At 43.1% G+C, this 25,341-nt stretch overlaps 6 protein-coding genes across 11 annotated transcripts; 2 read left to right on the forward strand and 4 right to left on the reverse strand.

The window, feature by feature from the left end:
- Positions 1–251: 251 nt before the first annotated feature.
- Positions 252–5,661, reverse strand: LOC108136982 (mitochondrial coenzyme A transporter SLC25A42). 3 transcript variants are annotated; one of them, XM_017258475.2, is made up of 6 exons: positions 5,423–5,661; positions 2,640–2,855; positions 1,895–2,198; positions 1,567–1,832; positions 979–1,165; positions 252–913 (listed from the first exon to the last, which is right to left on the reverse strand). In XM_017258475.2, exons 2-6 carry the CDS (start codon positions 2,833–2,835, stop codon positions 760–762), a joined length of 1,107 nt encoding a protein of 368 aa, XP_017113964.1. In that variant the 5' UTR covers positions 2,836–2,855; positions 5,423–5,661; the 3' UTR covers positions 252–759. The 3 variants fall into 3 exon arrangements, with proteins under 3 accessions (XP_017113964.1, XP_017113965.1, XP_017113966.1); XM_017258476.2 differs by having other exon boundaries at positions 5,559–5,630; XM_017258477.2 differs by lacking the exons at positions 2,640–2,855; positions 5,423–5,661 and adding an exon at positions 2,285–2,397.
- Positions 5,662–5,943: 282 nt separating this feature from the next.
- LOC108137022 lies at positions 5,944–7,411 on the forward strand. The gene is made up of 3 exons (XM_017258522.2): positions 5,944–6,235; positions 6,293–6,842; positions 6,907–7,411. The coding sequence occupies exons 1-3, from the start codon at positions 6,042–6,044 to the stop codon at positions 7,231–7,233; spliced, it is 1,071 nt and encodes a 356-aa protein (XP_017114011.1). The 5' UTR covers positions 5,944–6,041; the 3' UTR covers positions 7,234–7,411.
- Positions 7,351–7,957, reverse strand: LOC108137025. Of its 2 annotated transcripts, XM_041709110.1 has the most exons (3): positions 7,933–7,957; positions 7,540–7,691; positions 7,351–7,480 (listed from the first exon to the last, which is right to left on the reverse strand). In XM_041709110.1, the coding sequence occupies exons 2-3, from the start codon at positions 7,687–7,689 to the stop codon at positions 7,427–7,429; spliced, it is 204 nt and encodes a 67-aa protein (XP_041565044.1). In that variant the 5' UTR covers positions 7,690–7,691; positions 7,933–7,957; the 3' UTR covers positions 7,351–7,426. The 2 variants fall into 2 exon arrangements, with proteins under 2 accessions (XP_041565044.1, XP_017114012.1); XM_017258523.2 differs by lacking the exon at positions 7,933–7,957 and having other exon boundaries at positions 7,540–7,754.
- Positions 7,958–8,314: 357 nt separating this feature from the next.
- LOC108136878 (fatty-acid amide hydrolase 2) lies at positions 8,315–21,128 on the forward strand. Its single transcript, XM_017258329.2, has 5 exons — positions 8,315–8,658; positions 8,724–8,778; positions 14,213–14,393; positions 18,679–18,726; positions 19,218–21,128. Coding segments are annotated over exons 1-5 (1,659 nt in total). The 5' UTR covers positions 8,315–8,657; the 3' UTR covers positions 20,592–21,128.
- LOC108136880 (succinate--hydroxymethylglutarate CoA-transferase) lies at positions 10,020–13,166 on the reverse strand. The gene has a single exon (XM_017258331.2). It carries the CDS (start codon positions 11,903–11,905, stop codon positions 10,574–10,576), a length of 1,332 nt encoding a protein of 443 aa, XP_017113820.1. The 5' UTR covers positions 11,906–13,166; the 3' UTR covers positions 10,020–10,573.
- A 2,323-nt stretch (positions 21,129–23,451) lies between the features above and the next one.
- LOC108136916 (transcription factor A, mitochondrial) lies at positions 23,452–25,336 on the reverse strand. 3 transcript variants are annotated; one of them, XM_017258383.2, is made up of 3 exons: positions 25,119–25,334; positions 24,453–25,055; positions 23,452–23,821 (listed from the first exon to the last, which is right to left on the reverse strand). In XM_017258383.2, exons 1-3 carry the CDS (start codon positions 25,184–25,186, stop codon positions 23,695–23,697), a joined length of 798 nt encoding a protein of 265 aa, XP_017113872.1. In that variant the 5' UTR covers positions 25,187–25,334; the 3' UTR covers positions 23,452–23,694. The 3 variants fall into 3 exon arrangements, with proteins under 3 accessions (XP_017113872.1, XP_017113873.1, XP_017113871.1); XM_017258384.2 differs by having other exon boundaries at positions 24,453–25,031; positions 25,119–25,333; XM_017258382.2 differs by having other exon boundaries at positions 24,453–25,336.
- Between the last annotated feature and the right edge of the window lie 5 nt (positions 25,337–25,341).

Below are 25,341 nucleotides of genomic sequence, written 5' to 3' on the forward strand. Positions count from 1 at the left end.
AAACACCGCCTGCAGCCCGCGGCTGTTAAAAACTCCAATTCTAGTGCACTTATACTTCAATATCACCTTTTGAAAGAAATTTAAAAAGTTGTTTTCGTTTTTTTGCGTACTTGAAATTTTGCGAACGCGACTAGTCAATAGAGATTTCGATGACAGCACCCACGAAAAAAATGTTATCGGTTAATCGCTCGTGCTGCCACCTCCCACGATATTGCGCGCGCGTTTTCAAAATCATCAAGAAAACCCAATGATTAAACAAGTTTGTAAATTTTAATAATAAAAACACACTAACATATAAGAATTACATAGTATATGCATAAGATGATTTCGCTGGTGAACACCCTTAAATTCATGGCAATTTTTAACCTAGCAGCTTATTGACATCGAGGTGGAAATACACAATATACAAATTGTTCAAAGTAAATCATTAGTCTAGGAGTAAACGAACGGCGTGTACGGTAAGTTATTGTCCAAGCAACACCAGTCCTCGAGAGGCGAGTCATTATTCAGACGGTTTATTGGCTGATATACTTTCGGCTTACGGCGATAATAAATCAATAATGGTTAATAACAAAGTTAAGCGCTTTCGGGTGTCTTCTTTTTGTCGCTTCTCTCTCACAACTAACAGCTAAAAATATCTAACAATTAGAGCATGTCGGTGCTGCACTTCTATCTCCTCAACTTATCCATCGATCACGAGACTTAAGAACAAAGCAGTGCGTTTTTGGTGTGGTGTTTATGGGTGACCAGTGGCAGAGGCTACTTATCAATCCCCCCTCGCCTCAGGTGGCTCAGGTCGGTGAGCCACGCCTTGATCATGTCGTAGGTGGAGAAGCTGATGCCCACGGCAATGGGGCCCTTGATCCAGTTCATGCTGAGACCCTTGTAGAAGCCGTTCTTGATGCCCTCCTCGCTGCAAAGGGTTTTATTTTTTTCATTTAAAAGACGGCCAATCTCACAGCAAACATGTTCACAAACCGGTAGATCTTTGCGAGCGTCTCCAGGATGGTTGGATAGCGATCGCCGCTGGCCGTGTTCACCCGCATCGTCTGCATCCTTCGCCGCACAATGTCCAATGGATAGCTAGCCGTTTGTCCTGCGGCACCTGCCGCAGCCCCAAATGCCAGCGAGACTAGCGTATTCGGTTTGCTGCTGCCAACCATTTCTGCAAGCAAACCAATTAGTTGAATTAGTAAGCCCACTTAGCAATTGTTTAAATATTTAGGCGGTTCTGAATCATCATGGGCTTTAGTCATAGAACCCTTTTTTAAGGAATTAATACATTGAATTTATGACTGCTAATGAATCTTTGAAATATTGCTCAACCAATGGCTTTACGCTTTTCTTTTTTAAAGTTTCTTAGCACAAACTTAAATAATAGGTGTAAAACATTTGTTATTTGTCAGTGAACTGTCGTATGTCTACTAACTATTTTAAAATTAAATTTATGATGCAGAATGAGCTGTTACTTTTGTTCAAACTAAAAACAATAGTCAAAAGTAATTATAAAATCATCTAAAAGAATCTTCAACTCGTCCTAATTTCCCTGAGGAAATTGGTACTCACCATAGTACTCCCGCTTGAGCGTCTCGTAAGTGAAAAAGGATGTGCCCGCATAGGGAATCACACCGAGAACCGTCGCCCAGTAGCCACGGAACAATGTCCGCGGACCCTCCTCCACCCAGATCTTGGTGAAGACCTGTCGCAGGGTGCGATAGCCTGTATACCGATCTGTGACTGCCATTCGGGCGCGGGCCAGGTCCAGTGGGTACGTCAGCGACTGGGAGGTGATTCCTGCCAGGGAGCCCGCCAAAAACCGACGACCTTTGGTGCTGTAAGCAGAAAACCAGTTTGTTAATCACCCAAATCAATGGCGCAGTAATGGAAAACTCACTTGGAGCCATCCTTGTCCACATGCAGGATGCGGCGCCACTGCTCGTGGGCCGTGAACTGTATGGCTGCGTATGGGACGATTCTGGCCATCGTGGCCGAGTTCCCCCGCCACAGGGCCAGAACGCCCTCGTTGGCATAGGTGTTCTGCAGGTAGCGCAGCGAGGCGCGGAACGAGAAGGGAATATCGTTGCGGATCTGGAAGTTGATCTTGGTGCGGTCCAGCGGGGCGATGACCGTCTTGGCCAGCGCCCCCGCCGCCGCTCCAGAAATCAGGCTGATCACCACCTGGTCGATTTTGTGACGCACTAAAAAGACAAAGCAATATTACCAATATTAAGTCTTTTCTTTGAAATTGATTTAATCACAACATATTGTTCTCAGCATTCCATACCTAAAGGTGCATCAACTTTATAGATCAACAAATGGAAAGACATCAATCCTTATAATCAAACAAACCAATCAATTCTGTACTCATAAGCAATATCACACATAATTTTTATTGTGCTCCAGAATATGATTAGTTTATGCTAAAACTGATTACCGACTGCCTACTGTGCCATTTTTTGAATATAGTTTTTTAACAATCGTGTTATTGGTTAAGGAATACTTTAACAAACTAAAGCTTGAACTTTTAACAAAATCCCTTATAAATTTAACCTTAAGTACACTAAAATTATAGTTCACGATTCACAAGTTATAGTGGTAATAGGGAATCACATACATGATTATCTTTGGGGTCTACTTACTGGGTGTGACATTGACGCTGGGACTGGCTGTGGAGGCGGGTGATGTTTCGGTTGGGGCCAGCTGAGTGCGGGATGTGTCCGCATCCTCCGCTTCCGAGGGCGACGTCGTCGCGGCTGTGGCCACCGTGCTCGAGAGCTGACTACCCGTGGACTTGATGGACATGGCGATGTTGGGCTTCTCCAGGAGACGGCTCATGGCAGACTCTGGCTGGGGACCTGAAATCAATTTGAATATCAATCCAAGCCAAGTATATTGCCCCCTAAAAGCGTTGGCTTATCGCGACCGCTGATAAGACCTCAATATGGCCAAAAACTAATCTAAACCAGCCGAAAATTGCTTCGCTTTTATAAGACTTCCCAGCGTGTGGGCGCAAATGTGCAGCAGCAGACAAAATAATAGAAAAACTAACTAAATTGTTCATATTTATAATGGGAACAAAACAAAAATTCAATTAGTTTTTTAATTAGTTTAAAGATGTTACTATTTAGTTGTTTCTTTGAAAACCTATCATTTGAGAAAAGTTAAGTCCTAAGCAAATAGTTCATAGCAATAAGTAAAACATATTGCGTTGGTAGTAAATAAATTTATTTATCTCTAAAATATCGATTACTAAATGTAACTTTTTTTCTTGTTACTAAAATATAACTGTCTTAATAAACAAATTATTTTATTTGGCACCTACAGATTTATGAACATTGTAAACAATAGTTAAGGTGCAATTCCGTGATTTGTTGTTCGGTTTGTTATTAAGTGAACTACAAAACACTAGCGTGCAGTTAGTGGAAAATGATTTGAGAGACAATCGCTTTAAAATTATAATAAACAAAATAGAAAATATTTTGGGTGCAGGTGTATTTATAAAGCAAACATGATTGATAGCAAAATACAATTCGCTAGTTCATGCAAATTTTCATCTCTCACAATTGTTTCGTAATTGACAAAAGCATTTCTCCCTTGGCATAGGTTCAAAAATAGGCACTTAAATTGCTTTTCACAGCCGGCGAACGAACCAATAATATTGACCAATATCAAGCTATCTCGCCCACTACAACTTGGCAATTGAACTTTGTTTTGGCCCCAAGTCGAGTCATTCTGCCACTGGAGTGCGAAACTTGGCCAGCGATTATGAAGTTCTCCGGGTTAATCAGCCGGAATGGAATTGATAAGGGCTTGTCCAGCTGTTAATTGCGTCTTACAATAGATAGGAGGAGTGTTCCAGAAGAGATCGATCGACCCGCTCTCGTTGTTTGTTCGCACCAAATGCTAAACGAGCCCGCAAACCGGTTGGCTACGTTCGTTTTTTTAAAAAGCAAACAGCACCCAATTATCAGCAGAACGAGTATATAAGTGGGTGCTTGTCTATGTGTGGCACACACCTCCAAAACAATTATCATGCCGAATATTCAAAAGGGAACTGAGTGTGCGAAGTGCGTTGACCAAACAACACGTGTGTTTTGTGGGCGGCACTGGGTGTGCTGGGGATTGGGGATTGGGCACCATTCCAAGTTTAACAGCTGAGCGCGGCTAAAATTAAACGCTTTTCATTGAGCAGCCGGTGCAGAAAACCTTTAAGAGCAGAAGCGTTCATCAGCGCAATAGAAAATGAATTGAAAACTGAAGCCTTGAACGTGATTGCGTCCATAGACAGGTTCTGGGACGTACAGTGGATATTGGTAAATGGAAAACTTTGTATATCCCCAGTGTATATATTAAACATTTCGAATCTAAAGGGTAAACGAAAGACTGATTGTATCCTATTAACAAAAACCTATTTAAAGTCAAATATTGGCATTTACGCATGGAAACAAAAATAGTTTTTTGATAAACTCTTACTCAGGAAAATATTTAAATTTTAAAAATTTATATTTTTAGCGATTTTAAAAAGTTTTCTATAGTATTTACTGAACTGTAAATGTGTTTCGGCCCTTTTATCTAGAAAAGTTAAGTCCGAAAATAGTCTTACAATTTTTGCATGCTTTCTGATGGGGCTCAACTATGATTTGTTGTGACTCTCGCTAAGCTCTTTGATATCAGCCCCCATAAAGTGTTTTTTGATAAGGAATTCCACCAATGAAAATCATTTCTCAACCACTGTGCACTGGATGCTGTTGTTGCCGGCACTTGATAAACGTAAACAAGCTCGTTAGGCGGAACTTTTGCACTTTTTTCTCTGCTTTTGCACTCAGTCAAGGTTGAGGTTTACTACGGATCCAGTTTATCCAGCTAGTATTTTCCATTTATGTGCTAGCTATGAAATTTGATTGCTATAAATAGATTCGCGATGGTTGAGGGGTTGGGGGAGGGTCAGATCGTAAAGTTTCAACATCATTTCAGATTGGACTTTGTACTCCTTGAAAAATCACTGGGCGAATGGAAATCTATGTAAATACGACAGAAATTTAATTTGCACATACACCTGTGCATATGCTATTTGCTTGGAAAATAATGCGAAACGAAATGTTTTAGCTTGTTGTTTACAAATTAAGTTGGAAGTCTGGTTAGAATACTACGTGACTTAAATCTGATTGGAATTGGCTAAGGGCGGGGAAACAGCTGTTGCTCGCCTAGTGTTGTGGTTGTTTTTAAATCTCTTAAATCGGAATCCTCGAGATTTATCTCTTAGCAATTTATCAGTTATCTCTTTTGTTTACTACTGATTAAACAGTTGCAACATCACAAACACACTCATACACAGACACCTTATATAATTGGGTAAAACGAGAACAACAAATTATATACATATATGTATCACTGTGTGTGTGTATGTAGGCCCCACACGCACCTTTGTTTTTGTTAGCACAGATTCCTTTTTTCGGCCTCTCTTTTTCGCTCCTTCGGCCTTGGCAACAATAACAACAACACTGGCCCTCGCGCACTGATTTTCACTTTTAAAGACACTAGGTGTTTATTTACTGTACCACAAGTTGGCTAATTTCTCAATTTCGGCTGCTTCCTAATTGTTAATAAACATTTTCCGCGCGACTATGCCTGTTTCGGGAAAGCTCCAAAGAGCTATTGACAAAAACATCGGGAGAGGGCTACCAGACCGTGGAAAAGTCGGAGGGCTACCGCACGGCAATTAATAAATTTTAAGTCAGCGCTGCCAGACCAATAAGGGGCCGGATAAACGGTTGCACAGTGAAAGTGTTAAGCAATTGTAGATATTTATAATATGTTAATAAAAATAACAGAAATATATTGCCTAAGATAAAGACTTAAGATAAACTGATTAAAACATTTTTTTTAAATAGTCAAATACCTTGATTGTTATCGGCTCGGTGATAGTTGGCGGTCTGGCAACCCCCTGCCTAGCTGACGCAGCCAACTTCACGCGAGACGCAGCGAAAACAAAACCAAAAATAATTGAGGGAACCCAAATAAAAAGCGATTAAAAGAGGATCATGAACGTAGACCTGCGTTCCTACTCGCGCCACTGGCTCACAGAGTTCATCGAGCAGTACCAGGAGGAGGAGTGCCTGTGGCAGCCGAAGCACAACGACTATAGCAACCACGCAGCGAGAAACAAGTCCTACGACCGCCTGGTGGAGAAGTTAAAAGAAGTGGAGCCCAATCCGGACAGGGCAATGGTGGTTAGGTGGGTCCGAGCTCCGAAGTTTCTTTACATCCTGTAACGCCAATTTACCCTCGACAGAAAAATCAACTCTCTACGCTCCGCTTTTCGGAGGGAATTCCGCAAAACTACCAGTAAAAACGACTACGAGACGCGATTGTGGTACTACGACAAACTGCTTTTCATCGCCGATCACAAGCCCAAGCGCCACGAATTGGGAACGAAGCCCAAACGGGAACTGCAGATTAGCTTCGACGACGAGGAGTCCATGGAGTTCGAGGACGAATCACATCACACGGGCACCCAGTCGCAGCACATGGATTCAATAATGCCCAATTCGTCGGACGAAGTGGAGGAGGTGTCGGCCACGGCCAGCAATGTTGTGGTCAGCAGCCAAGGCGCCACCCTAAGCACCATTTCGGTGACGCCAGCGGATTGTGTAACCCTGGTCAAAAGCGAGGAGCATCAGGCGGCCGAGGCGGCGGCAGCAGCTCAGGCGCACCACCAACACCAACTAGTGGCCCATGCAGCAGCCCAGACTTCCATAGCGGCGGCGGCGGCTCAGGGTCATGCCGTGAAGGTTCTGGAGATCACCTCCCTGGACTCCAACTCCCAGCGAGAAATACAACAGGTGGGTAACTGCAGCTATGCCAGAAATGTTAAGAGTCTACCTTTAAATAACCCATCCCCCGCAGGCGGTCAACTCACTGGAGCATCACCAGCAGCAGCTGCATCTGCAGCAGGCCAATGGCCACAGCCAGGGCGTTCCCACGATCCAAATAGGACGCGATCACTACCAGCCCTTGTTTGGCAATGCCGGTACCACCGCCTACACCACCACAGCAGCTCCGAGTACTTCACATCGGCATGACGATGAGTACGATGCCATTGGCGTGAATGTGGCCAGCAAGCTGCGCGCCATCAATCCCACACAGCGGATCGTCGCCGAGAAGCTGATTAGCGATGTTCTGTTCAATGCCCAGCTGGATAACCTCACCGTCAACTCGGCTCTGACACAGTAATCTCCCTCGTCCCTAGGATTAGTTTATGTAGTCATTGAATTTGTCTCTCCAATCTGTCTGTGTCCCAACCTGCAGCCTGGCCAGCATTTGTCGCCCGGCCAGCATCTGAATGTACCATACCGTTTGTATGTAGTTTTAATTATGCTATACAATAAATAGATTGTATGTTTTAAGCTCATCACAAGTGCCGTTGTCATTCCGTCGGATTTCCACCTCCCGTCAGCTTGTTCCACACAAATCTGGCAAACTAAACAAAAAGGAAGTGCTGTCTTGAAGAGATCACCTTAAGGATTGGTAGTAACGAACCGTAACCGGCGGCATGTCGATCTGTTCCGCCTCCGTGACCAATTTCCGGTTGTTTTGCATGTAGCTCCAGCCCAGATGGATCCCCACCAGACTGGGGATCATTACGATGGCCACCAGGTTGCGCGATACAAAAGACGGTTGCTTGGACATCTCTACAAAGTGCGTAAAACAAAATTATTATTATTTAACAGCTTTAAACAACATGGGTGATGTGACCGAACTAGGAAAAGAGCTTTATCTCAACTACGGAAAATACTGAAATAAAAATTAGGCGCCAAAACTGCCGATTGGTTTAAACTAAGGCTTTATCTCTCCAAGCTTGGTTCAAAGTCCAAGTCTTTGGGGATAATAATGGGAAACAGAAAGACTTTTAAGTCGTTGTCTGTGACTTACAGATTTTACTTGTTTGAGCAGATAAGCATCCCTATGTCATTAGCTCGTTGCGGTCATTGGTTTTGATAACACATGTGGTTAAGGTGTTTGAATAGATTAATGACACGACACTGTGGAGGAATTAAATTTAGTTATATTTAATTAAGTTTAAAATCTTCATTTCGCCTTTTATAAACAATTTTTTTTGAAAATATGCTTTTTGTTTTACTTTTTTCAAATTTTATGGAATAGTTTATTTTTGTTTATATAAATAAATAAATAAAAAATATATTGCAGATAAGCTAAATATAATAATAAGGTACGACCTTAAATTCAAGTTTAAGGACCCGCTCTGGCCACACTAATCGGACAGAGGGTAAATAACTGTTAAGCCCACTGTGTCTCCAATCCAACTCATCTTTTTCCCTATATAACCCATTAAGTGCGAAATCCACACCCGGATCGAATTGGATAGGGGGCAGGGGCGGTGTATTACTTTGGGGCCAAACTGGAGGCTAAGACTCGGATGCGGTCTATGCACTTTGCGCACACAACAACACTACAAAGGCAAACAATCTGTTATTGACGCCGACGTCGACGTCGTCGTCGCCGTCGCATTGTTATTGTTTCTGTTTTGGACAGCACCTGCAATTTCGAATTTAGTTTTAGTGTTAGTTTTTGGTTCTCGGCGAACGGACGCGCCTCTATATAGTAGTATACTGTTGTATTTTTGGTTGAACTGTGCGAGTGAGTTTTCCCACCCATTGTTTTGCCACCTGCCTTCAATCCTCAACCTCTCCTCCTTTTGGCAGTGTTGAAATCAATATTGGCCGTTGCCCGTTTGCACCTGGAGGAGCTGTTTTCCAGGTAAGCCAGCCCGCTAGTGACCTTGTCCTTCGCCCTCGTCCTCGCTCTCATCCTCCTAATCGACGGACCTCCTGCTGCGATACTTCTCCGCCTGCTGGAACACACAGAGAAACGCCAGCCAACCGGCCACGTTAAGGATCAGGGCCAGAATCAAAGCGTAAAATGTCACGATTATCACCTTCTGCCGACGCGTTCGCTGGCGCCAGGGAATGTGATGGGGGCCGAACTGTGGGGATCTTCGGATCAGAGGATCAGGGTCCAGGCTCATGGAAGGGCTTACCGGCATCTTCGGCGAAGGCAACGCACTGAAACAGCACCTGCCCCATTTGGGAGCACTTTGCTCGACTTGGTGTATTGCCTAACAACATAGACAATGGCTACTAGTCTCATTCATTTTGTCATAGGGAGTTTTTGTCAAATGCTGATTTTATGACCGAAAGGATCAATTTCCCCTTATAAAGTATACACATTTATAAAACTATTGGTGATCAGCATCTGCCAAAGTGATTTTAAAGACCTGCATAAGGAAATATAAAGCTTAAACTTATTTATAAAATCATTGATATATTTTTTATATAATTCGTATTACGACCATGCAAAAACAACTAATCCAAAATATCTTTCGGCTTGCCGAAGTTCATATACCCTTGCAGCTATTGCAAGAATTAAAAATTTTTGAAAACATTAAAATTATGATTTACTTGCGTATATGTTTAAAAACATTGATAGTTATTTTATATATTTTTATTATTTCTATGGGAGCTATATGATATAGTCGTCCGATTTTGATGAAATTTAAACCGTAATTCTGAAAGAATTAACCAATACTATATGTCGAAGAACTAAGAAAAAAATTAAAAAACAGCTAAGTTATAATTTTTTTTAATTTTTTCCGATTGATATATAGCTATATGATATAGTCGTCCGATTTTGATGAAATTTAAACCGTAATTCTGAAATAATTAACAATTATTATATGTCGAAGAACTAAACAAAAAAATGAAAAACAGCAAAGTTATCATTTTTTTTATTTATTTTTCCGATTGTTCCTATGGGAGCTATATGCTATAGTCGTCCGATCCGTCTCGTTCCGTTCTTATATACTACCTGCAATAGAAAGACAACTTTTGGGAAAGTTTCATGCAGATAGCTTTAAAACTGAGAGACTAGTTTGCTTTATAGGGTCGGAGATGTCTCCTTCACTGCGTTGCAAACTTCTGACTGAAATTATAATACCCTCTGCAAGGGTATAAAAAAACGAGAGATGTTTTAAAAACATTTAATCTGTATTAAAGGGCACTAAAAAATCAATTTCCTTTTACCATATGCTTGTTTATGGCTCGCACTTGAGCTAAGTACAAATCGGCACCATTCAAATCACTGCTAATTTGTATATTAGGGAAGGTTCGAACTTTACGACACAGAACTGATTGAAAGTTAAAAGTAATCTTTGGCCTTTTTACATGACTTCTGACCCGACGTAGAATTAAAAAGTTGGAACGAATTTCTAGCAAAGCGAAGCCTCCGGAAATAAAGCTAATTACATGTTAATTTACTTTAGATCTTTTAGCATTTTGTGTGCAACCGGATGATAAGCTTTGATAGCATTTAATTTACGAAGGTTTTTTTTTAATTTAATAATTTTGTGTTTATAACTAAAAGGCAGTCACTTGGTTAAAAGATTTAAAGGTAAATTTTTCTTCACTAGGATACATATTTCGTTGTTACTCTTTTGAGAGATCCAGAGATATGTCCGTAAAATTTGTAGTTTATCTCCCTCCAAAACCTAGACGGTTTATTGAATAATGCTATCCTTCCTCAGCTGGTCTAGCTCTTCCTGCCCAAAGCCCAAAAGTTCTCCCAGCACTTCGTCCGTATGCTGGCCCAGAATCGGAGGAGCTGTCCGAGCATCGTTCCGTCCTTCGCTAAAGACCACGGGAGGTCCGACCACCTTGACGGATCCATCTTTAGGGTGTGGCAGAGTTTTGACCAGGCCAATTGCTTTAATGTGTTCGTCCTCGAACACTTCGGGAATAGAGTTCACAGGACCCACGGGAAAGGAGGCACCCTCGAATAGCTTCATCCAGTTGCGGGATGTATCCCCAGCTAGCATTTGCTCCAAGATATTGATCAGCTCATCACGATGCTTGACACGATCTTTGTTGGTTTTGAACTTCGGATCCCGGGGCAATTCTTCCACATTCAAGCGGCGACAAAGGTCCAGAAACTGATCATCACTGCCGGTGCCCAGTGTGAGATAGCCATCCCTCGTCTTGAAGCTCTGATACGGAACTATGCTGGAGTGGGCAGTGCCCATTCTGCCGGCCTCGACTCCCGAGTTCAAGTAGTTGCTGCCCACGTTGAGCAACAGGGAGCAGCAGGTGGACAGCAGGTTCACCTCGATCTTCTGGCCACGCTGAGTGCGTGTCCTTTGATAGAGGGCTGCCAGAATCGCTCCGTGGGCATAGAGCCCCGTGGACATGTCGGTCACGGCCACGCCCACCTTGCTGGGCGGTCCACCCTGCTCCCCGGTGATGTGCATCAGTCCGCCCACGGAGGAGGCAATCACATCGTAGCCGGGTCGCTTGGCATACGGTCCCACGGAGCCATAGCCCGTCATAGAGCAATAGATCAGCTTCGGATTCACCTTACGCAACTGCTCGTAGCCCAAACCGTAGCGATCCAAGGTGCCGGGCACATAGTTCTCCACCAGCACGTCGCTAATCTCGGCCAGCCGATGCAGGAGCCGTGTGCCGCGCTTAATGTCGATGCAGATGCTCCGCTTGTTGCGATTCGGCGCCAGGAAATAGGCGGCATCTTTGCTGTTCTCCAGGAAGGGTGGCCCCCATTTCCTGGCCTCGTCGCCGAAGTGCGGACGCTCCACCTTGATGACCTCCGCCCCGAGATCCGCCAGTACCATGGTGCAGTAGGGGCCGGCGATGATGCGCGATAGGTCCAAAATCCGGATGCCATGCAGCGGGTGTCGTTCGTCCACTTCGCTGGCATTGTTATCAGCGGGGCCTTTGGTTTTATCACCACCAGCGGCTGCAAAGTTTCTCAAGCTCTGGCGGCAAACTCCGTAATTAACAAATCCCCGACCGAGTCGCAAATTCTGTAACAACAACATGGTTCTTTTTTGTTTCTGTTTTTGTTGTTGCTTGTGGGTCAACTAATCTGACAGCTATGCTAGTGTGGAAAGTTTTGCGGCCCAACTTGATCCGCGTTCACTTTTATCGTCACTGAAAGTGCCCCTCCATCCGAAAGCCGACAGAAGCTCCATGTCTTCTCTCTTTTGGGGTCGCTCTCTTAAAACCCATCTAAGAGTGTGAGCTTTTTCACTATCTTAACTCTGAGATATATAGAGTGTACAGATACCGGAGCCCCAAAAAACCAACTCTCTTTTTGTTTACGATTCACCTTGGGGAGTTTCCACCTAGAATGTCAGGAATCCTTTCGAATTTCAATTGCTGGCCACAGTGTAATAAGAGGTTAGTCATCCCGACGCCATATCATTAAGTACAGATCGCACATCGAGACAAGTTATTATCGTGATGGCTTATTTTGTTCTGTACTCGGATTATATCACCTTGCTGACATCTTGGATAGCGTGATCTTGGGCTAAACGATCGGGCTGAAAGCCATTTGTACTGACTAAAACACGCATTTGTTTTTCTTGAAAAATTGACCAGCTTAGAGCCTAATATGGGGCAATTATTTCGTAATGACCAGCACAATTAAAAAGCAATTTGAATGTCTTGGCTGGATAACTTACGCCTGAATGCTTACTATAAGTGTCAGACGGATCAGTGATCTGTAAATACTAACTTTAGCTATCTTAATTGATGGATACAACTAGTTCATCCACGCGCAGGCAATTAACTAAGATTTTTGCACAGAAAAAGAATTTTATTCAAATTTAATTAACACAGCTGTATGCTTCAATATATTATAAACAAACTTATTCGTAATAAATAGGAACTGTTTTTTGATAGGCTCAGATATCGCAAGAACGTAAGTGTTTTTAAAGTACAAGACCCAATTTGGATCTATCCAATCTTAATTAATTATTTTCCCTTTCTAAAAACATTATAAAATATAGTGTTTTTATCTTGCGAACTATAATTTCCTATCAGTTAAAAGTCGACTTGCATTTTAACACCCCATTGCCACGAAATAATTTTCTCTTGTGTATAATTCTAGCTAATTTTAGTTAATACATACCTATTTCAATCCAACAACTCACCTGTTACCGAGTTATAACAATAAGTTCAAGGTTCTAGTTCCTTGGAAGTGCATTTCCAGCGGTGCCTTTTCCCCCGGAAACCTCGCCTGGTGAAATCAATATTTATTTTCTGAATGACGTAGCAGTTTCTGTGTGCGATGATCTCAGGTTGAGCCGAATCTGTAACTCTGGGGTCAGCAGCATACATAGCTTTAACTGCCCGATTCGATTTAAAGCTATAGCCATAGCCATAGCTCATTGGCTGCCGCCGATGTGTGTAATTAACGATAGAGGTCCTCCCTTTGTTCGCGGCGGTAAACAAGGCGATAGCATTTTAATCACTGGGGATCAGGAGTTCAGTTCGGGTCTTGTAATTGTCGATCTGTGGCATGACGCACTTGCTCGCAATATGGCCAATTCCTTTGGGCCATTGTGGGGAATCACAGCGATTGTCTGTGCAAGGCAGGCCTTAAGAGAGTCGAAGAGAACGAGCTTGAAATGCCTCGAACTTGTGAGAGATCGGAGAGTCGGGCTTTAAATACTAGGCGGCAAGCTGGGCCAACGTTTATTTACTCAGCTCGCCTCGTTTGCGTCGGTTCGGCTCGTGCATCCGCCAGATATACATATATATCTATATATATATAGACAGAAATTGAAAGCGATACCGATTCGGTTGTAGATGCAGATGCAGATGCAGTTGCATATGCCGATTGAGAAGATACAGATAGACAGTGATTTTTGAGCGCAACAGTGCAACAAAATGAAAGCCGGCCAAAGGCTGCGCATGCGTCGGCAGCGCCCCAACTTGAGTTTTTCGCGAGTGCATCTCAGCCACTAAGCAGTTGCCAATGCAGCCAAGAAAGCCACTCGACTATTAGCCAACTGACCAAAAGGCATCTCGCATCTGAGCTGTGTTCGTTGTCGTACCCATACTCATACCCGTGTACCCGTACCCCAAAAATTGTGCAATCCAAAAAGTCGATTGCAGTCGTCAGCTGCGGATTGCCGATTGCGGATTGCACAATCCTGGCAACCTGTTGTTTGGCTGCTGTGCTGCTGGACTGCTGGACTGCAGTGTTTGTTGTTTACCGTGTAGAATATCGACGTATCGGGCGTATCCGTGAGATACGCAGAGAGGAGGAGATCCCTTTTCCCCCATCGAGTGGAGTGTGTAGAGAAAGGCGTCAAAATTGCTGTGCTACTCTGTTCCAGGATCCTGGGGTACATCATGCGCCGCTTCCTGCGCTCGGCCATGATCGTCTTCAGCTGGTTCGTGGTCCCCTACAGCCGGTACACCAACATCAAGGTGATCCGGCGCAAACTGCCGCCCATCCGGAGCCACCTGCTCGAGATTCCCGCCGTCGACCTGGCCAAGCTGATTCGCACCAGAAAGGTAAGTAAACCCAATAACAGAAAACCCAATTCCCAGCCCAGTTCTGCTCCATGTTCCAAATTGGGTCACTTACGCAAAGAAACCTGGTAAAATGGGTTTGGCCGAAATCGTGCCAAATCAATGGAAAGATTGTATTGCCACAGTAGCCACAGTAGTTTCTGTTGCCACATTTATTAGACAGTTGGTGTGCCAAGCTGCCCATTACTATTGATTGCAGTCATCTGCAGATCAGGAGTCGCAGAAAGATACCTTTGCCTTCTTTTCGGCAGAAAGTAGAAACGTATTACTCACAATGACTTTAGTTTTCATTTTACCACTTTAAAAAACGCGGAGCACTGGCCCCTAACATCCCAATTAGACAAGTAAGCCATTAAGAAGGTCGGGGCGAAAGGCTATGGGTAAATACCCTTACAAGTGTACAAAATTGTTTTAAACAGAAATGAAGAGCCAAATTAGACTGAAGTTCAAAGTCGACAATAGTTCCAGACACTGAAGATGTTTGGTAGTTAGCTAAAAAAAATAATGTCTTTGATTTAAGTTTTTAATACTATGTATACATCTTAGATTTTTTATCAAAGGTAAGTTGAATTGAAAGAGTTATAAAGGATAAAGTGTTTTATACAGATAAAAAAAAACATATTAGTGTAAAGTTCAAAGTCGAAAATATATCCAAACATTAAAGATTTTCAGATTTGGCTTTGGTCAGGTTAAATTTCTATGATTTAAATTTTTATTTATACAACTTACATTTTGTATCAAGGGTAAATTGAATTGAAAGAGTAATAAACGGCTAAAAAGTTTTGTAAGGCCATAATTAGGTTGAAATTGCTACAGACTAAAGTCATTTTAACTTTGAATGCATAACCGAAACTAACGAAACTTGTTGGGGCTAATAATCAAAGTTCGAAATGTAAATTTAACATTTATCCGGTGAAAGATGAGGGAAAGAACCAAGCAAACAAGGTTGTTTGTTTATTAATTCAGGTAAATTTGTTTTAAACTTGTTATGGCTTTGTTTTTGTAAAATTTCCAAAAAACTTCCTATTGAGAAGTTTACCGGCTTCTGATGGAAATGTTTTTAATTATAATCCCGTTTTTAATGCGTCTTCTAAAAACATAACGACCCTAGGCAGAGTAGCCAGATGAAATCGAAATTAATTTGTGTTTTTTTTCCCCCATTTCTACTGTCGTCGCAAGCACTTAAGGCAATTGGCCCGAAACGGAGGGCTATAGACACAAGGCATTGAAGAAACCAGCTTGTTAGTCATCTAAAGTATTAACCAAGCACTTTTATGATGCGAGCAGAAATTTCGCAAAGCGTTATTCACGTCACAAGGTGGCCTAGACGTTTGACTCTCGGCTTTTTTTATCGGAGCTTAATCGCAAAGTATACCCATATCCATATCCACATTAAAGTCCCTGATATACGAACTGGGTTCAGATTTGGGCTACTGGTATGGCCATCAATTACATGCCACATGGGTCTTTGTGTCTGGGTATCTGGGTTTCTTTGTGCATGTGTATCCACGGGATGGGATGTGCAAGATTTCGGCGTTCGTTGGTCCACATCGTGTGAGGTCACCACTTGAGAGACCTTATCGCGCCAGTTACCATATACATATATTGTACTCTATAGCTGCCTTTGTTTAATCGCATTTGCTGCATGCGCTTGGGTAGTTGAATTTTTAGTGCACGTCCGTCTGAAGTACACAAGCTACATTTTATTAATAATTTTTTTTTAGTGGCGCTTTTTAACTGCTTTTGTCTTCTTTCGGTGGGGCACACTCATGTGGTGCGTATGACTGCTAAATATTATTATTTTAATTATGATTTTTTATATGTTTTTTCCCCTCTTAATTGCCGGCTGTTTCATTGTCATAGGTTAAGCATTGCCTCACGACGGGCCAAGCGTAATGATTTTGTAATTGGCATTATATCAGAACCCGCATCTAGTTGATCGGCTGGCATATTAAATAATAATAATCGTCGTCTTAACAACCAGAAACAGCGTTTAAGAAAGTGATGTTGCTAATTGCCATTGTCCGTTGCTGTTTGTTTAAATTGTGTTTATTGGGTCTTTGTTTTTAAGCGAAAAAAAAAGTGGGAGGGTTTAAAAATAATTCGGTGGTTCATAGACCGGTACTAGATGGATGAGCAAACTAAAACCTGCTCATGTGAAATTTGTTCGTACTTGAATCGCATAATTCGTGTTTCGTTTTCGTCGCTTTTGTTTTGCTCTGCCACTCGACTGTTTTTAGCACGTACTTCATACAGCATATAGCATACTGTGTCTGTGTGTCGCGATTTCTTTATACTGTATACTTAATACTATATGCTCCAAGCCTCCAAGCTCTGTGCCACAAGATCTTTTCCACTTTGTAAGCACATCGATCGCTGGATGGTATCGGTATCGGAGTCGTAAGCTTTTCGGTCGCTGATTTCGAATCCCCCCGATGCCCTCAAAGCCCTCAAAGCCCTCAAATCCCCATTATCCGTTGCATGTTGTCTTGCACTGTGTTTACCTGCTCGGAACCCCCCCTTTGCTGTCACTGATTTATTATTACACTGGAAGTCATTGAAAAAGTCAAGTAGCCTTAATTTTAATTATACTCGTACATATGTACATATGTACATATGCATTTACGAATGGAGCTCATATACACGTTGGTGCATCATTTGTGCGTTGCATATGCCTGCATTAAGGCGAAGTAAGGCAATTTGTGTCTCAATCCAGAGGCAATTTTCCAGTATAAAGTCACTGAAGTGCCAACTAAATGGAAGACCTTCTGCCTCCGATTATTCATCTGGGTAATAAGTGAATAACTGAAATCAAGTTCAGAGGTTAGACTCGATTGCCACTTGTGGTTTGGTATTCGGTAACGATGGTTACAATGGTTAGCTTTCTGGTTTCATGTGATTGATACCTAAGTGCACCCAAGTTCAGTTTCTTATTGTTTCTCACAATATGTCGGCTTGATTGATACGTGGTTCCCCCATCAATTAACTAATCAGATCTATTTGTTATCGCTGCCTTTTGACGAGCGAGTGGGAATGTGATTAATTATAATATCAGCTATGTACTTCTTACGAGGCTTAATTCCGACTCTAAATACTGTTGATGGGTGATTTTAATTGTTGCGTTTCTCGATACGTTTATTAGTTTATTAACTGCCATTTGTGTTGGGTGATATGTGACTCACTAGAGATCTATTCGATAGTTACGTGTGTTGATCTCTTGATCGCTTCGTTATTGGTGATTATTCAAATTTGTTTGCTTTATTGTGTTCCTTGTATAATAATATTTGTATATTATATCATTTTGTTTGGCAGCCTATTTGGTTTGACTGCTGGAAATTCTTTCTTTGTGCCTTAATTGTGACACATAAATATGGAAAGCAATTAATCAATACGTGTTTCAGCCTATGGATCAGCTATTTATTGTTCTTTCTTATTCCCACCCATTTGATATTCAATAATTTTTCCGATAATCTATCAAACCTTTGTTATCTTTTTGTTTTGATTCACCCATTCAACTGATAACTTGTTTTCGTGTTTTCATTCCTAGTTTACTTTGTCCAACACCTTATTAAATGATCATAAACCAAAATACACTTATTATGATCTCCGTCTGTTTATTTAGCTTCGAAGCTTTTTATTTCCTTAATAAATATGTATTTGATTGATACATTGTTAGTAAAGAACTCTTCAATAGATTCAGCATTGGTGGTCGACGCGGAAATTAACCTAAAGGCTCTTGATTGATATCTCAATCGATACACGACAATGGCTTATGTAGTTTAGCATTCTTTGACCTGTTGATAAATGAATCAATTTCAAGAATAGCTCACATTGAACTGCGGTCTGAAGAGTTCTGTACCCCTCATTCAGACATTACTCATACGTCATGGGGCCGCTGATAGCCGATCGAAAGTGCATGCTTCGCAAAGTGAACGTCACGAATGCAAGTTATCTTCGAGTTGGCCCGTTCGCTGTGTCTTTTTATTGATTTTAATTTAACACAAATTGCCTTTGCTGTGGCACTGGCACTGGCACTGGCACTGTCCGCGGCTCAATAGACTTCGAATTGATTGTTGGGAATGAGAATGGGTATGGGTATGGGTATGGGTATGGGTATGGGTATGGGTATGGGTATGGGTATGGGTATGGGTATGGGTATGGGTATGGGTATGGGTATAGGAATCGGAATCCGGGTGGAATGTGAGCTGGGAGGAATGCCGGGAGTACTGCGGATATACTAAAAGATTCTTTGCCTTTTCACCTGCAGATAAAAAGCGAAGAAGTCGTGGAAGCCTATATCGAACGATGTCGACAGGTGAGTTACTTATTGCAAATAACATGCAATTAGCACCTAAACACACAACCCTAATCGATATTAGTAAATTCATTTAAATTATATTTAATAAATGTAATTGGCACCTAGAACAACCTTTGTTATTATAAAATTCCCAGACGGTAATCCCATCAAGCTTGAAATTCTGCTGAATCATTTAAATTTTATGGGCTTCAACTCTTAGTTCAACATTTATGACTTACGCAAATAGTATTACTATGATTATCAAAGTGAGAGATTACATTAAAAACGGCATTCTAAAGTATGTTTTTAATTAAAAATTGTAATACTGTAAAGTTGAAGCCTAAGTTGAAACTTTTAATTTTAATATTTAGTTTGAAATATAAAAAGCTAAATGAATTTGATAAACACATACCTACATCATAATAGGGGAATACGAATGGTTAATGTAATTTTAATCGTGCATCACTGCAACCATACTTAGCCGGAGTTTTGTATTTAATTTTCTGCAGGTGAATCCCCTGATAAATGCCATCGTTCAGGATCGTTTCGAGGAGGCGCTGGAGGAGGCCCGCGAAATCGACAGGGTGATAGCCATGGGCATCAACAGCGTGGACTCGATGGAGGAGCTGACCCCGCTGCTGGGCATCCCGGTGACCGTCAAGGAGAGCATCGCCGTAAAGGGGCTGACCAACCAGGCTGGCAGGGTCTTCAAGACGCCGCAGATCGCCAAGTCGGATGCGCCCGTGGTGGAGCAGATCAAGCGCTCCGGCGGCATCATCCTGCTGGTGTCCAACACACCGGAGCTGTGCCTGCTCTGGGAGACGTACAACAATGTGACGGGTCAGACGAAGAATCCGTACGACCTAAAGCGCACGCCGGGCGGATCCTCGGGCGGCGAGGCGGCCCTCCTGGCCAGCGGTGCCTCCCTGCTGGGCCTCACCTCGGACATAGGTGGCTCCTCCCGCCTGCCGGCCATGTTCAGTGGCATTTGGGGCCACAAGCCCACCCCCTATGCGGTCTCCTTCCGGGGTCATCACCCGACTAGTGACTTCCCCAAGTGGGGCGACTTCTTCACCATCGCCCCGATGACGCGATACGCCAAGGATCTGCCGCTGCTGCTCAAGTGCATGAGCGATCCCACGGGTCCCAAGCTGACGCTGGACCGGGCGATCAGTGTGAATGGGATCCGGTTCTTCTTCATGGACAACGACGGACCGTCGGGCATGATGCGGCCGCTGAGCAGGGACCTGCATGCGGCCATCAACCGCGTGGCCACCGACTTCAATGCCAAGCGGGTGAACATCCGCAAGATGAAGTGGTCGCTGGACATCTCGTTGTCCGCCATGCTGACCATGAAGAACATCGAGACCATCTACCACAAGACGGAGGAGGGCGAGCAGCCCAAGACCGTGTGCAAGGAGACGGTCAAGTACTTCTTTGGCTGCTCGGACAGCATTCTGCCGTCGGTGATCTTCGGCCACCTGCAGAACTTCATGAAGATCATACCGAACTCGCGCCACAAGCACCTGGCCAGCATCATCGAGGCGCTCAAGACTGAATTCAAGGAGATGCTGGGCAACGACGGCGTCTTCCTCTACCCAACGTTCCCCAACACGGCGCACCAGCACTACCAGATCTACCACAAGCTGCTGGAGCCCATGTACATGGCCATCTTCAACACGCTGGGCCTGCCGGTGACCAACTGCATGATCGGCCTGGACCGGCGCAACCTGCCCATGGGCATCCAGGTGGTGGCCAATCCGGGCCAGGACCACCTCTGCCTGGCGGTGGCGCGGGAAATGGAGCGCCGCTACGGCGGATGGGTGCGTCCTCCGTCCGAGGACAGCCACAGCAGCAGTGGGGGCAGCAAGCAACGTGGCTAGGGAGCTTGGGCCGGACTTAAACGGCCTTATACTGTGCGTGATTCATTTGTACTTTGTTTTGATTTTAGTAGTTAATTGTACACTGTCAAGCAGTTAGGGAATTTTAGTGAGACTTTAAACGGGTTCTGGCGAATCCCTGTTATCAGCCGGAACCGGCTGAATGGTAGAAAGGAATCCCTAGAGCAACCTCTTTATTTTATCAACATTATATTCGACCACACATCACACCGCAAAACATTCGGGACCCTCGAAATTAATGTTCTCCCCCTTCGCGTCATTACCCATTGTATTAAATTATTGTCAAAAACTCCTCTGAGCTTGTACGTCGTATTCGTATTCGTATTCGTATTATCTTTACCTATATGTAAATATTCGTCTAGCATCTAAGTGTTAGGTTTATGTCACGTCCGGCAGAAATCGATAAATATATCCAGTATGTGTATGTACACTTTGTAGCATCTCGTTTAAACAACTTTACAACTTTACGACTTTTGCAAAGAACCAAATTCGTTGAATAAATACGTAACAGAAACAAAATATTAACCGAAATTTTCACTTCTGTGGCGCAACGGCCGTCGAAAAGCAGTTGGCCTCCACTTGGTTGCCGTCGAGGGAGGTCCGAGTCCGAATCCAAATCCGAATCCACGAGTGCTTTGAAATTGGGCTCACCTGAGCAGCGGACCCGAAGACCACATAAAACAAGTATTAGATGGCTACTAGAGACAATACACGCTCGGATACATGTACCACTTAATAAATGGTTCCACATCGCTGCCCCGGCTCAGAGAATCTTACTACAGTCGAACCTATTTTAGACGAATTTTTAATCAACCTGAACTTTTTTGAACTTGCATAGTCAGAATGCTTGGATTAGATTACTCATTAATATTCTCATATATTGCAGACTTCGTAAATTTGAAATTATTAAAAAAATATTAAAAAATAAAATGGTTTGTTTTGTAAATCTTCATATCAACCAGAATAAAATGCAAAAATGGCAAAACTTGAACCGTTTTTAAAACATTCTTTGGCACAATTTCTATAAATGCTCTTTTAGAGTATCGACTGTAGTTACTAACTAACTTAGAAGCCGTGGAGACTGGGAAATCAGCTAATCTAATAGCCTTTAATCGTGCGCATGCGCAGCCGTTTCCCAGCTGCCTGTTAAGTGTCTAATGCATTTTTGTCATTCGAAATGCCGAATTTTGTGCACTGTTTATTGGCCGGGCAAAGGCGAATTTGGAGTTGGATTTGGTGTTCGCTAGTTGTTTGTTATTTTTCTATTGCAATAATATATGTACATATGTATTTTCGTGTGCGTGTGTAAGTGGTTAGTTTTCGGCTTTTGGAGTAGCCCAAGGTTGCGCCAATATGGCTTGCGCAATTCCGCTGCTGGCGGTGGCGGCCCGAACGTGGTATTTGGCCAGAAAACTCGGAGGTAACTCAGATTCTTGCCCAAGAATGTGGCGGTCGTTGGCGTTTCGAAGAGCTCTGGCCAATGCCAGGCGAAAAAAGTTATTGGGGTGATCATACTGCATACTGCATACTGCAATTAGGTGAAAACATTTCGTTTTAATTTGTCTAGAGCGGAAAACTTAAGTGGCGTGACGAAAACCATGGAAATCATAAGTCATGATTCGACTACCTGTCAGGGGATTACTGGAAGGCAAAGCCTCTCTTTCCGCAGCAGCAGCTATCTTCTCCCGCTGGAAAGCAGTCTACCTGAGATACCTGTGCACTCCAGAGAGTCGAAACTGTTTCGAAATCGAGTAAAACTGGAGTGAGAGGCGTTGGAAGACGATTCGAGCAACGAAGAGAATAGAATAACGTATGTACATACATATGTACATCATTCGTTTGGTGCACATAAATTAAAAAAGGTCAATATTAAAAGAAATTACCATTAAAAGATTAAGGGATTAATTTACAAGACAAATTTCAGACAATTTTGTTTGTTTTAATTATAAGTGAAAACGTGCCTCTGAAGCATTTTATAATTAATTATTAAATAGACAGTATAAATGTTAAGTGCTGGAATTTGTAACGTCAAGCAAATATACTTATTTTTAGAATTCAGACGAAACAATAAAATTAGTAATTTAACAGATTCTTATTAAAGGGTTTATTCTAAGCAAATGTTCTTTACTCCAATAGTCTTTGTACAGTAGGAAATACTTTAATCAGCCTAAGCTGTATACCCCAAAACAACAATATTTAACATTTTAAGGGGGCCACAAAAGTGTGTATATAATCCGTCCCTGATTAAACACTCGAACGGTTATCAATTGTTGCTGCCTGCCTTGTACGCCGAATTCGTCGACCTCAGCACTAATTCGGATCGGAGAGATATGCATAGAGAGGGAGAGCGGAAATATCATTCCAGTCGCCAGCATTCCAGGCTGACCGGGCCAGACCAGCCGTATTCCGGCTTTGGAACTGTGCGTTCAATTGGAAACTGAACCGAGAAGCAAGCGGTTGTGTCCGCCTCTTAGCCAAGGCCTTACTGTAGTTCCACCAGTCCAAGTTTGACTGTACAAATTGTAACCTTTGTAATCTGCGCATTTGAGGTGACAAATCTAACGCATATTTGTTTACCGTGATCTACGCAGAGAGATTAAAACTGTGTCGATTACCGTGTTAAATCAACTAGAAATCCAGTGTGATATTAACCCCGTAAGACTCAGACACGTGTTGCCAAAGACCCCATTCTTTGGTCAGCTCGCTTTGAAAGCATTCGATGCCACGTGTTTGCTCCATACGCAACGTGTTGGCTGAAGCTTAATTAATTGCAAAGGTTACTAATTAGTGGCTGCGATGGACACAATCATTTGCTCTCTAGTCAGTTAAAAAAATTTAAAGATTTTCGTCAAAAACTGTCTCTATATTTAATGCTGAAACTATTTACATAGTCCAAATGACTAAATGTACCTTCGTAAAACTAACTGCAGGAACAAGGGGTTTTAAGTTAAGCTTATGCGGGCTAGCATTTAATCGTTAATGCCTTAACCTTAACATTTTTTGATGAAAGAAGAAAAACGAAAAAACAGAATGAAGTGTGAACTATGAAGTATGTGATGGCGGAAGGCTGGTTGAGCAGCTAGCACTATTTCTCTTTGGCGGCCTGCGACTTGCGGGGCTTCGGCTCCGGCGGATCGATTAGATTGCCATGACGCACCACGTCGATGTGGCCCAGGCGAATCATCTTCTCCTCCCAAACAGTAATCGCTTTCCTATAAAGGGTAACATTTATTTTGGTTATAAGTGGCAGTTTCTCGTAAAATGGGTAGTAAAATATAACATGTCAGAGCACAAACTGAGTAATCGTTATGAACCTATGTATATTAACCTAACTCAAATTTGTACTTTGAAATCAGTTTTTTCTATTTAAAAGTGGATATCTTGGAAGTGCTTTCGTGATAACTTTGTATTTTAGTTGACAAAAAAGAATTCGGCAGAAAATCACGTGTTCTTGCAATACAAATTTTACTAAGCATACTTAAAGGCTGTTCGGCCCAAAGATTTTTAAAGAATTCAAAATAGGATCACATCAAAATGTGCAGAATTCAAATGCACTGGGAAAGCAAAACAATTCCATTCTAAAAAAAAACATGAATGCTTGAAGCTGTTTTCTTGACTAGAACTATGAGTATTTTTGGCAATCAAAACTAAAACAGTTAAAACAAGTAAATTTTTGGGAATCAGTGATTTAAAAATATACAAATAAAAAAAACCGTAAAATTCGATTATATGCCAGTCGTTGTTTGCTAAGATAAATTGAAGGAAGAATTAGGGGAGAATCACAATACTCTATCACAAAACCTAGTGCCCCCACAAAAAACACATTCTGAAATATCCACGCACCTGTAGAGCTCCATCTCCTTGCGCGCCTCCTGCATATAGACCTCCTTCTCGGAGTCGGAGAGGCGGGTCCACTTGGCCGTGGTCTTCTGGTGCCACTCGCGGTAGGTCTGCTTGGCAGCTTGCGGGGTGTTGGTGCGTTCGCTGACGATGAATCGCAGAAAGGCGGAGGCGGGCTTCTTGGGACGCCCGAGCTCCTTGACCCGCTTGCGCAGCTGGCGCCGCTCCTTGGCGTCCACGATGTCCTGCTTGAGCTGCTTGATCTCCGCCCGCTGCTCGTCCGTGAGCGTGGCATCGTACTTGGTGCGCTCCTCCATGTAGATCTGCTGATCCTTCTTGTACTCGGCCTGCAGGCGCAACTTCAACTGGGCATCGGCGTCGGACCATTCCCTGGACAACTGGCGCACTACCTCGATGGTGGTGATCTTGGGATTGGAGGCCACCAGCTTGGGACGCTGCTCGCGCATGAATCGGAAGTAGGGGGTCAGCGGCTTCTTGGGCCGCGGCGGCAGGCCCACCTGCTCCTCCAGCGTTTTCGACTGCCCCGCCGGACTGTTGCTGATGCTGGCGGCGGCTAGGGGCCTGGGGGGTGTGAGGGGGAGGGGTCTGTGGTCGGTGTCATTGGCACGAGATGAAGCACTGGGTGGCCAATCTTTGGCTACAACTTGCCTGACTTTGTTGATCAGCGAACCGATGAGGCCGCCCCGTGATGACAGCAGTGTGGTGGTGTAGATCATGCTCCTGATGGTGATCCTAGGTCTAGTAAGACGATCCGGTCTAAATATTCAAAATATCGAGTGGAATAACACGGAAAACTTGTTGCATTCACGGAAAATGAGATTTACGTAAAAAATGCGGCTTTTTTTGCCAAGAGTTGCCACCTAGCGCGTTT

The sequence above is a fragment of the Drosophila elegans genome, unplaced genomic scaffold (assembly GCF_018152505.1).
Source record: "Drosophila elegans isolate 14027-0461.03 unplaced genomic scaffold, ASM1815250v1 contig_476, whole genome shotgun sequence".
Lineage (NCBI taxonomy): Eukaryota > Metazoa > Arthropoda > Insecta > Diptera > Drosophilidae > Drosophila > Drosophila elegans.

Coding starts and splice junctions, on each gene's coding strand:
- LOC108136982 (XM_017258475.2), bottom strand. CDS start 2,835: ATGAGCCGTCTCCTGGAGAAGCCCAACATCGCCATGTCCATCAAGTCC. Junction 1,833..1,894: donor GTGGACAAGGATGGCTCCAA/GTGAGTTTTCCA, acceptor TTCTGCTTACAG/CACCAAAGGTCGTCGGTTTT. Junction 1,166..1,566: donor GCTCAAGCGGGAGTACTATG/GTGAGTACCAAT, acceptor GTTTGCTTGCAG/AAATGGTTGGCAGCAGCAAA.
- LOC108137022 (XM_017258522.2), top strand. CDS start 6,042: ATGAACGTAGACCTGCGTTCCTACTCGCGCCACTGGCTCACAGAGTTC. Junction 6,236..6,292: donor GACAGGGCAATGGTGGTTAG/GTGGGTCCGAGC, acceptor TACCCTCGACAG/AAAAATCAACTCTCTACGCT. Junction 6,843..6,906: donor CCCAGCGAGAAATACAACAG/GTGGGTAACTGC, acceptor CATCCCCCGCAG/GCGGTCAACTCACTGGAGCA.
- LOC108137025 (XM_041709110.1), bottom strand. CDS start 7,689: ATGTCCAAGCAACCGTCTTTTGTATCGCGCAACCTGGTGGCCATCGTA. Junction 7,481..7,539: donor TCGACATGCCGCCGGTTACG/GTTCGTTACTAC, acceptor CTTTTTGTTTAG/TTTGCCAGATTTGTGTGGAA.
- LOC108136878 (XM_017258329.2), top strand. Junction 8,779..14,212: donor CTGGAGGAGCTGTTTTCCAG/GTAAGCCAGCCC, acceptor ACTCTGTTCCAG/GATCCTGGGGTACATCATGC. Junction 14,394..18,678: donor AGCTGATTCGCACCAGAAAG/GTAAGTAAACCC, acceptor TTTCACCTGCAG/ATAAAAAGCGAAGAAGTCGT.
- LOC108136880 (XM_017258331.2), bottom strand. CDS start 11,905: ATGTTGTTGTTACAGAATTTGCGACTCGGTCGGGGATTTGTTAATTAC.
- LOC108136916 (XM_017258382.2), bottom strand. CDS start 25,186: ATGATCTACACCACCACACTGCTGTCATCACGGGGCGGCCTCATCGGT. Junction 23,822..24,452: donor AAGGAGATGGAGCTCTACAG/GTGCGTGGATAT, acceptor TACCCTTTATAG/GAAAGCGATTACTGTTTGGG.